The sequence below is a fragment of the Wyeomyia smithii genome, chromosome 1 (genome assembly GCF_029784165.1).
Source record: "Wyeomyia smithii strain HCP4-BCI-WySm-NY-G18 chromosome 1, ASM2978416v1, whole genome shotgun sequence".
NCBI lineage: Eukaryota > Metazoa > Arthropoda > Insecta > Diptera > Culicidae > Wyeomyia > Wyeomyia smithii.
Genome location: NC_073694.1, coordinates 44,502,416 through 44,513,673, shown reverse-complemented (window position 1 = coordinate 44,513,673; position 11,258 = coordinate 44,502,416). Strand labels below are relative to the sequence as shown.

The window sequence follows — 11,258 nt, the reverse complement described above, 5'->3', positions numbered from 1 at the left end:
CAATGGAGTTATATAGGAAAATAGGAATTAGATTCGTTTGCGTCTAACAAGGTGGAGCTACTCGCAAAATAGTCGAAGAAATTGTTCATTAGTCACGACCGCAAGGTTAACGTAGATTTACTACATCCTGTACATCGACATCAATGTATTTCTTGCAATTGGTTTGGGAATAAAATGGATGTGTTCTTATGTTGACCTTGTTGAAAGAAAGACGAAAAGAAATTGTGTTAAATATCGTGAAGACATTTGATTGTGAAGCAGTTAAGATTTTTCTGCCACTCGCGCGTATTGTTATATGGGTCATTCCATACGAAGTGATCACGAAAAAGCACAAACTTGGACACGACCATCACAGATTTTGCTCAAAGTTGGGAGAATTATTCATCTACTGTCACTTTGGAAAAATCCCAATTTTAGTGTCGATTGGAATACCCCCAAAATAATTTATCTGGCAACACTTCCGGTCAAAACTTTTATTTTTTCTGGATTCCTTGGTTTATTTTCTTCAAAAATCATCTATCAGTATTTCTCGGACATTTTACGTCTATGAATTGTAAGAAAAAGAAAAATGAGATTTTTGACAAAAAATGCGAGACCTTGCAATAAAGAGGGGGGTCCTAGAGAGCGGGGGGTATTCCAATCGATACCAAAATTGGGATTTTTCCAAAGAGACAGTAGATGAATAATTCCTTCAACTTTGAGCAAAATTTGTGATGGTCGTATCCAAGTGGCATGTACACTTCGTATGGAATGACTCATATTGTGTTGTCTATCTGCTAGCTGTTATGGACAACTTAGTAGCTGATAAGGTTCTGAAAATGGTAGAAAATGATACCGAGGTAACAACAGAACTAGAGCCATTTCACACGTCATGCAAATGGCAATCTGTAATAAAAAGAAATTAGTTTTTTAGCGTGCGTAATTCATTTGATTGTGCGTGCAATAGGTAGAACTTTTTTGAAACTAATCTTCAGCCTCAAAAGCATAAACTCTTAATGCCAAATGTCTAAGAAATGGATAGCTCGTCAAAATCTTATGTATTCTAAAAAAATGCTTCAGAAAAATCGACTTTCTGTCTGCCAGTTCGAAAACCTGCTGAAACAACACCAGATCTCGATGATCCATTCATTTCTAAGACATTTGACGTAAACAATTTTTTTCGATATCAAAAATTTTACGCTTTTTTTCATCGGATTAAAATTTGATTTCCGTATCTGCGATTGCAAAAGCTAAGCTAATGTTTCGAGCCTTTTCCAGGGATTTGTAATACAGAATTCTTCATACGAGCGTAGAAAATAGAGACAGCACGGATTTAAGACTTTATACTTTTTTTGTTGCCTACTTATTTCGCTGCCATACGGTCGTCGTTGTTTTTCCCATGGGCAACAAGGTGTCTAGTATCATCATTTTATTCTGGCGAAGGAATGTCGGACTAATGACTATTTCAGGTATTACAGTACTGCCGGTACCCTGATAACTGTCCCATATTAAAAAACAACATGTTGAGAAAACGGCGATTTAATATTATCCGTAAATTTCCTGATTTCCGGCTATTTTAAACAATTACATCCAAAACCAATGACCAGTACTGTTTCATGGCACCACAAGTTTAGCGTTGAGAACAAAAAACCATGGGTGGAATTGGTTTTACGTTATATAACTTGAAAAAAAAAATAAGGGACAAAATAAGCGGATACATTTTAAAAGTACTCGCATATTTTGTCCCATCACATATAAATTCAACCAGCAACTGGCAAAGTAGATTGTACTACAAAAAACTACATTAGTCTAGTTAATTGAATGACATACTTGTATATGCCTAAAATTATCCGATATACACTAATCTGGAGCAAGATCATATGTTTGCAGTTTGTACCACAATGTAGCGCGACATTAATGCGGGTACTTTCAATAAGGGACAAACACAACTTGGTATTTTTCCATGTTTTCCATACAAAAGTATCAATTTTAGATTTTTTTTTGGAAAATATGATAACAATTAAGTCGATTCCCGATGATAACTCAAAAGAGAAAAAAATTATGTGGGACAGTTATGCTCTTCATTTCTATGTTGTTCTCTTATACGAGAGTTTAATATTCTCTCGCACTCATTTCGCTACTGCAACACAACCCGTATTGAGAGTGAGTGAGTGCGCCAAAACACTGGTTTACTAATGCCATTTTGTAACATGATACTAATTGATTTCCCTCTCTCTCAACCCACCTCTCTCTTCAATACTCCAAAATTCACATTTCTCATCAAATCGTTGCTACTTAGTTAGGTCCGTCCTAGTGGCCATCAGCTAGTAAACTGATTGTTTTGAGCAGAAGCAGACTCTTATTTAGTCCTAAGAGTGCATACCCTGTTAACTAGTTATAATATTCTGTCGACCGTGTAAGTGAAAGCGAACATCAATTTAATAGTACGGTGAACATTTTTCAATAGTACAGTGTTTGCATAACTAAAGCTTCACAATTTTCAAGACTTGATTATGCATTTTAGTGTCTTATTGGGCAGATAACAGATGGTGCGGCACTCAGTTACGTGACATTTTATAACGCTGCTGTTGGGTGTTGTATAGTGCAGAAGGAAAGGAAAATTTAGTTCGTACTGAGACATGTAGATGAAGTTCAATTTACAACCGCCGTTCTCAATGCATTATAACATTTTGAATGAATAATTTAATATGTCCTTAGAAGGACAAATTATGATTCAATTTAATATCGGATATGATGCTGATCGCATATCTATGCTATCCCCGACAATAAGACAATCTTCTGAAAACTCAGTGGAAAGAAATTTTACGCTGAAAATTTTACGGCCGACAGATTTCGATAGCCAACACCCCCGTTCATGTGTTGCCAAGATACGGCAGCTTTTCGATGGAGGGAATGACGGCCAATGTAACCACCGTTGATAGCCGCAAGGTTACAGAGTCTGCTTTGGTAAGCGGGTGGTCGTGGGTTCGAATCATAGAAGAATCAAGCCATTTGATTGTCAAAGGACTTTTAAGCATGGGTTTATTCTCAGGCTCCCCACCACGTACCCTTCCTTCAATCTGGATTCTACAGTACCCTGTTGACTCTTCTCCTAACAAAAATAAGTCCCTATTATAATAAAACTGGTGTGAGGAACGTATGAAAGTTCTCTACAGGGAATTGTAATTAGGCGATATTGTTAGAATGGACAGAGGCTCGGTATAGTAGAGCAGTAAGCTTGAAACGGAATGGTATTTACACACAAGCACTGATATGAATGATAAGCGTATCCCTTACTTCAATAGTGTTACTGCTAATAATATGAAGTGCGGAGTACAGAAAACACTATAGCAATATCACAATAGATCTAAGCTCTGGTCGCAGTGATGAGTCCCCGCAGAAAAAAAAACACCGCTAATGCTCCCGCTACCGCACAAAGGTGGTCTCTTACAAGAGGGAGTAGTGCCGCTGAATTTATCACTCACGCTACTATCACTACACTGATCCGCTGCTGCTACAACTGCTACTTGGTTAGGCCCGTGCTAGTGGCTTAGGGAAAATAAGCATTAAAGGACCAGTCAGAGGTCGAAATTGACGTTTCAATAGGCTTGATAATTTTCAATTGTACAATGGTTCGAATAAGCAAATTACAATTTTCTACATTTTAGCGGGTGCATAGATGATTTTCCAATCGATTACAATGCATTTGAAATTACATTTGAAAGCACACAATTTTCGTGACGCTCTCGATGTTTTTGGTTTTTCAATTTGTACAGTTATATATGTTACTGTAAGACGTAATTGTACGACAAAAAATGGGTTGATTTTCAACGTAACTGTTCGTTAATTTACTACCGAAAAGATGTGTCAACTATTATATCACAAATATGGGCCGACCTTCACCTTTCAATCAAGACATTGGCGTTTGGTGCTAGTAACTTAACATGGATTCTAAAAGGGCACATTTTAGTTACACTTTCCACAGCATGACACCCTGCTAAAATAGGACGTAGTCCTACGTCAAAGAGAAGTTTGCTTCGAATTCATCATTTGCGATGACTCTCGGATGCAACAATGCAAGTAACGTAAGAAACAGCTTTATGTTTTAGTTCTACGTCACCTTTTGAGGTCATGGCCTGCACACAACCCTTCTGACTTTTATGCAAAAGAACCCATAATAAATCAAATTTATAAAGGAATCAATAAGAGAGCATTAAAAAATTTTCAGGTAGCTATGGAAGCGCTGTTCGCGCAAAAATACTACTTTTCTATTTGTTCTCACATAGTAAACCAGAACAATTTGCGACAACTTGTATTTCATTACAAGATACAATATGCTTTCTATTGTTTAAACACATAAATGTAGAAGAAATGAGTATAATTTGTAACCTTGGTCACCCTGTACACTCTTATATTTGCCCGGCGAAGATCTTATAGAGCGGCCAAGTACCTCTAACGGACTTTCGGATCTTTGCTAGTGCACAACGAAAATAAACAAACAAAATAAGCAGAACAAAAACTCATCCGTTTATTTTCCATTTTCGCTTTTGTGGTGACCGCTTTTAACCGGATCGGAACGTCCGGGCCTGTTTCCGTGCTGCTCCGAGGGCAGACTTCGGCGGAGCGGCGGCTTACCACCGGCGAAGCAACAAAAAAACGTAGCACACGGTTCCCGGGCCAGCGAAACGACCCTCACTGGACTTAGCAATGGGACAACCTTCACTGCAAACTACACCTAAATTGGACATCAACTGCAAAAAATACAGTTAAAAACGCACACAAAAAACCAAAACAAAAAGCGACGTGTGTCCCGTACCGAGATCGAGGCTAACCTAAATGATTCCCGCGATGGCTGCCTCCGCTGCCGACCAAAACAAACCCGCCAAAACGTCGAGACGCATTCAGCACATCACTTTTCCAAATTCCGGCCTATCTAACCCTAAACATTTATTCACAAATATGACAAAAAATTACTACTCCTATCTATCGCGATTATATCGTTCATAAACGGAGAAACGAATTAAAAGACACAAATTTAAGTGAACGATATTCATCAAACAATAGTGGGCAGTTGTCATATTGAGTACACGCTCTTGCGGGAGTGTCCAAATGAGGATAATTTTTACTCATACACTTTCTCGCAGCAGTATCCAAAATGAGGCAAATTTTCCACTCGATGCTAAAATTGCAACCGCACAGGTTACAATTTTCCCAAGCTTTCTTTCTCTCTTTTCCAATGACTAAGAAAATTAAACATTTTTATATGCCCACATCAAAGATAACACTGGTACACTTCAAAAGCTCAAACCAGAAAAAATGAAAGGTTATAGGTATTCAACCATTCCTGTGAGCTTTGGTGCCCCTAGTCATTACCGGTTTTTCAGAGACTTTAATGAGTATTCTCGTAAACATAACGTTAAAGCGACGAACTCGGCGAGCAGTTTCTACATGACACTTTCACGTAAGTTGACGCGTTTTGGTAATAGCTAGGGGCGTCAAAAATCATAGGAATGATTGAATAGCTTTAATCTTTAATTGTTTTCCGGTTTGAGCTTTTGGAATGCACTTTTTTTTCATTTTGTATTCATATGCCCCATTGAATGTGGTGCTCTGGGTGTCAAAATTTCACACCTACTTTGAACGACAGCGTAATGTAATATGTTTTCTTTCAATTTATTTTAATAAAATAGTTGTACCGTCTATAGTTTTATCAGCTTTATTTGTCGCTCTTTAATTGATGAAGCAAACCACTTAATGACAAAAATAAAAACTAACCTGCTTACAATAGAACTGAAGTGGAAAAATTTTTACAACTATTTTCGATTTAACCTTTCGTAGCGTTTCGTCATAATATCAATTAGATTACCAGTAAGCAAGACTGTTAAAAATTAATTTGACGAGACTCGATTTCTAGCTTAAGGAGGGTATACATCAGTTTAAAACACTACAACTGTTTAGACTGATGTACCCTGACTCGCATCTGTCAGTACTTTGTTGAGCAATTTTTCATCAGATAAAGGATAATTCTGAGTAATTCTCTCCTCTGTGAGCGATTTGTTATTTTTGATTTCACACTACATTACAAATATTATGATATTTTGGAAAAGGATGCGTTTAGTTGAAATGGTGTCCTTGGCAAAGTTGAAAATCGTTCAACTAAAGAAAAATAAAAAATATTTTTTCAACATTTTGACAGTTGCTTATAACTTTTCAAGATGTCGAAGTTACCACTTCAATCAAACGCACCATTTTTTCAATCATGTCATATTTTCAATTCATATTCATATTCAATAGTTTTATATCACAACCACATAACAGTGCAAGTTTGTCGCTTGTTAAGAAGTGATTTATCCGGATTGATTCGTGAAATACGCGTGAAATGGTCCACATCCCCATAAACCAAAATAAAATGGCGAACCTTGCTCCGCAGCACATCTTCTTTTCATCTGATTAATACTAATAATGACACCAAAACTATTCACACCTTCATTGGCTTTTCTCTGCAGTCTTTCGTTTCATTCTTGCGTAGAGTCCGATGGCGGGATCTGTTACAAAATCATAAAATACCCGCAGGTAGGACGTATGATAAGGTATCGTTTCGTAGAACTCCGGTGCGGTTTGCTTCAGCTCGGGCAACTTGCTGCCTGGGATCGAAGGAAAATCGTGATGTTCGTTGTGGTAGCCCACGTTGAAATGGATCCTGTTCAGTGGACCGTAGTAAGAGTACGTTTCGAATCCTTGCTTGAACATGTAGTGATCGGAAATCAGGTGTCCTGAGACAGGGTGAAGACTCAACGCGCAATACGAACTTATCAACATGTACCAGAGCATTTTATATCCGAACACGGCCACAACCAACGTGTCGAAAATGATTTGCACTATGGCGTTCACAATTTCCAACCTTTCAATTGGCAGCGGATTGATGAAGAACGGTCGGAACACGAAAAACACCGGTTGAACAATGAGAAATATTAACTTGCCGAAAGTAGTTGTGAACAAACTCGCCTCGGTTGCCGTTGGAATGTCATGGTCCAGAACATCCATCGATAAATATCTGTGATGCAGTGTGTGGTATTTTTTATAGGTTATCGTGAAGGGAACACCTATCGGTAAGTTACACCACATCCCGAAGTAACGATTAGCCAAAGGTCTGGCGTGACCGAACACTAAATTGTGAACAATTTCATGACTAGCCACCATGAGTGAGTGGTTAATTACAGCTCCGATAAAGTACGCAACAAGAAAAATCATTTTCCACGACTGGTTCTGCATCACATATAACATAAAACACTGCGCCAGGACTAAAGCGGTTACTTTATACTTTAGTGTGGGATCTACTCCGAACAATTTCTTAATCTGCGGATATTTCTTCAGCATAACCTCACGCCGGCTTGTATGAACCTGGTCACCTTGGACCCATTCAAAATCACTCCGTGACACTCGTTGTCCCATTTCTTTAAGTAAGAATTCACCTTGTATGGGAAAGATTCGTGTTAACACATCACTGGCTGTTTATCAACTGGAAGAGACAAAGCGTCTAAGACTTCATATATATATATACTATCAGGCACCGAAACTAATACCCGTTTTTTTTGAAAGTGACAAGAAAAATTAAAGAGTATGTAACCTGTTATATACTAGGATATGAGCAACGTGACGCGAAGAACATAGCCAAAAAACAGGCTCCATCATTAGACAGCCAGCCAGCCAGCCAGCCGCGTGGAAAACATATTGGATACATACCTACTTCAAATCACATTGCTGTTCTGGCGCGGAAAGGTTACTAAATCATTTTAGAAATCCACCATTCAGCTTGCTGAACCTGACTGAGCAGCGAAAAGAAGATTTTATAGCTGCCAACAAAATACTCTAGCTAGGGTTTTTTCTATTCCTAATCTATTATCTACTTTTCATTGCCAATCCATCGACTCCAACCGGTATTTATGAGCAGACGCAAAATACTGGACAAAATATCAATCGGCAAAGCAAGTGTCTAGTTTTTCTTTGTTAAAAATACGCACTAGCGGCATAAGATTTGTACATTATTTTTTATTTCGCTACGCGGAACTGGATTGGATGGATTCGTAAAACTATGATTCTGGAATGAATTTACTTAGTGAAGTTCTTTAAGCTATGTTTTACTTGTTTCTAGGATAAAATATAAGCCATTTCAGCATTGTGGTTCTAGCGAAGGTTTAGGTTTGTCTCTTATTCGTTGTTTGCTACCGATCAAGCAATCATAGAAGCTGCTGGTACGCATATACACTAAGGTTTTTTAACGCGGGAGAACGTCTAAACGAAAAGCGTGATGGAAATGAGGTTGATATCTTGTATCGTTTTTGATTAATGGAGAAAAGCAACCCGCGTATAAGAAGAGCTTAGTGTACGCGAAACGAGTTTCGGTTTCGTGTTGAAATTGATCGTTACCTAATTATCACCGAACTTAGGACGTTGTGCCTGGCAGGGCGAACTTAAACAAACGATTATTGTCAAAGACTTTCAGTTCCGGAACAGTAATTCATTATCAGAGTACCGCACTGCATCAAATTTTGAACACTTATGCTATGATGTAACTTATTGCAATGAAAAATTAAAGGAAAATAAATCTTCTCGTCGATCTAAATGATGTAGCATCTTAGATAGTTTACTTTTACTGCAATGAAGTGCTATTTACTTAGATTTAAACATATTTTGTACGTTTACACTGGGATCGCTTTTTACGCGGTTGGTTGTACAAATGATTTTCCGAATCCAGTAAAAATAGTCCACGTTCTTGTAAAAATATCCCAACGTTCTGCGGTGGTGTAACGGGAACACATCTGACCGGAGATTGGAAGTTGTGGGTTCGAGTCCCACCTGCTGAACTATATTTGTCCACCCGTAGGTTCTATTCCAGCACGCAGTGATTCGGAGTAGGTTCCGTTCGTTCGATAAATATCGTAAATAGTTAATCGCGACAAAACATCGTAATTAATCGCCACCAAATATCGCAATTATTTGCAATTAATATCAGGATTATACGCGACTCGTCTGTCAACGCACACATCCCTTTTTTTTTCTTTTTCTTTCTTTTTCGTTCGTTTCAAACGGCGATGGCCAAGCAAATAGGCCGTTTTTGAAGTTCTCTTGCTGACCGCTTGCAGTATGTGTTGAGGGCCTATATATTTAATATTTTCTTGTTTTTGGTTAATGCATATATGGTTGCTTCGTAACATTGTGTAGTCAGCTGAGATAAATCAATGAGAGATACGTTTCGGTAGTTGCATAATGACTTCATAAACAGATTTTAGAACATTTGAGTCTGTCTTGATTAGGTTATAGGTCCGGTATCCTTGCGTGAGCTTTATTTTTGCGGTGTTACATCATCAACCGGAATGAGTTCGGATCGCGTTATGATTTCCGTAAAAGATATAATGAACTCGTACGCGCGATATTTTGTATTATGAACCCGGTATTAGAACTCAGCGCATCGTTTACCAAAACGAAATCTGCTGCAAACCTTACCCTTTTCTCCAACATCCCAGTGATTTCTCGTGGAAGTGCAGAGGTGTTCTCGGCTTCCAATAAAGCGAGTATCACGTCAACATATTCCTATACACACTCCTTCTTTGACCTGCATTCGGATGCGGCCGGCGCTGGTATTGCCTAATATAAAGATTAAGGTCACCAGTTTTTACACATTGAGGATGATATTAATCCCAAGCATCATCTATTGGTTCTCTGTGTAATTACAGCTGATCTGGCAATAACGGAGTAGCAACCGCGGGCGGTCAATCATGCTCATGCTCATGCTCATGCTCCACGTTCTTGTAAAAATATCCCGTTTAAAAAAACGCATAAAAACAACCCGCGTAAAAAACGAATCCAGTGTACAGCAAGAGCAAAAATTTATTCAACCATTTTTTATTCGAACTAAACTCAGGCATAACAAACTGTATAATTTTTGTGATTTTTAAGATTCACGAGTATTCTCCTGAAAGGGCGTATGTATTTTGGCATATATACATTTCATTTGTAGTATTGTAGTAACTTGGTTACGTAAAAAAGATGGTTAGATACAGTGCGACCCTGATCCAATCCAATAGGAGGATTGCTCTTTTTGGGAATCAACAAAATGCGATGCTCCCTGGTTTTGTTCAAGCGTGACTTTTACGGTGTTTTTCTTTTTCACCTAAACGAACCAGCTCTTTTCTCCCGTTCCTTTCGTTTTAAATTTTTCACTTGACTGGTGCACTTTCAACTTAATGACTCTGCGCGACTTTGTGTTGTTCGTTAAACGCTGCTCAGGAGAAAAAAACTGTTTCAAATAAAAACTTGATAGTGGATAACATATAGTATAGATAGTGGATAACTATAGTATATGAATTAATTTGACAAAATAAAAATGAAATAAAACTTTCATATTGGATTTTCATTCGCAATATTGGGTTTTTGATATTTAATTTTGTGCTCAATGGTAACGGTTTTGCATCAAGAAATGATGTCAACGGCCTTTTAAAACCCCACAATAAAATAACATCTTTGAAATAGCTTTTGAAATCACTTTTGATGGATTTTGCGCCGAAACGACTAAGGGGCTGGTAGCATCCTTCCAGAGTTTAATGAATGAAAATGGTATGAAAAGTTGTTTAGTTCAGGAAGGTCTACACAAAGTTCCATTGACTTTGGTACTGCCAACATCTAATCGAATTGGCACTAAATCCGTTAAACATTCAGGGATACATTCCAATGCTAATCTTTACCAAAAATAGTAACGTTCAAGGGAAGCACAGTTTATTCAATTTTTGCAGAGAAAAAAATTGCGATGTTTTGGACATATATCCGGTACACAACACAGCACATGTCAACTATCTACTTATTATCAAGGACCACTAAGCATTTTGTTGCAAATTTGACAAGCTGACAACTGACAAGCTTGTTCTGGAAACAACGATACAAACGTTCCTCAACAAGCTTGTTTACCGGTTGTAAATACAACGATACAGTCCTATTTTTTGTTTGAAAAGTACTAGGTATATAATTGAAATTGTTGATTCCTAAAGCCTTTTTTCGCACAAGCAAATAAAGATGATAAATTTCGTGGGGGGTAGGGAGTTAAAAAAAAACCAAGGTTAGTTGCAGCAGATCTGGACTCGAAACAGGAATCGTTTTGCTAGCTGAACCGTGAAACCTACCCTAAAATATAATGTGTTAAACCAATCCATACGATTTCGGGATTCACTCGAAAACAATCAATCATTCAGCAAAATAGCAATATGTATTACTTTACCTGCCATGCT

The 11,258-nt window shown here is 37.9% G+C and overlaps 2 protein-coding genes across 9 annotated transcripts in view; one reads left to right on the top strand and one right to left on the bottom strand.

Annotated features, from left to right (window-relative positions):
- The window catches only part of LOC129718538 (titin-like), a 219,263-nt gene that overhangs the window by 89,106 nt on the left and 118,899 nt on the right, over positions 1-11,258 (top strand). The gene's annotated exons all lie outside the window — the stretch shown is intronic.
- LOC129718540 (sphingolipid delta(4)-desaturase DES1-like) lies at positions 5,785-7,478 on the bottom strand. The gene has a single exon (XM_055669412.1). It carries the CDS (start codon positions 7,429-7,431, stop codon positions 6,466-6,468), a length of 966 nt encoding a protein of 321 aa, XP_055525387.1. The 5' UTR covers positions 7,432-7,478; the 3' UTR covers positions 5,785-6,465.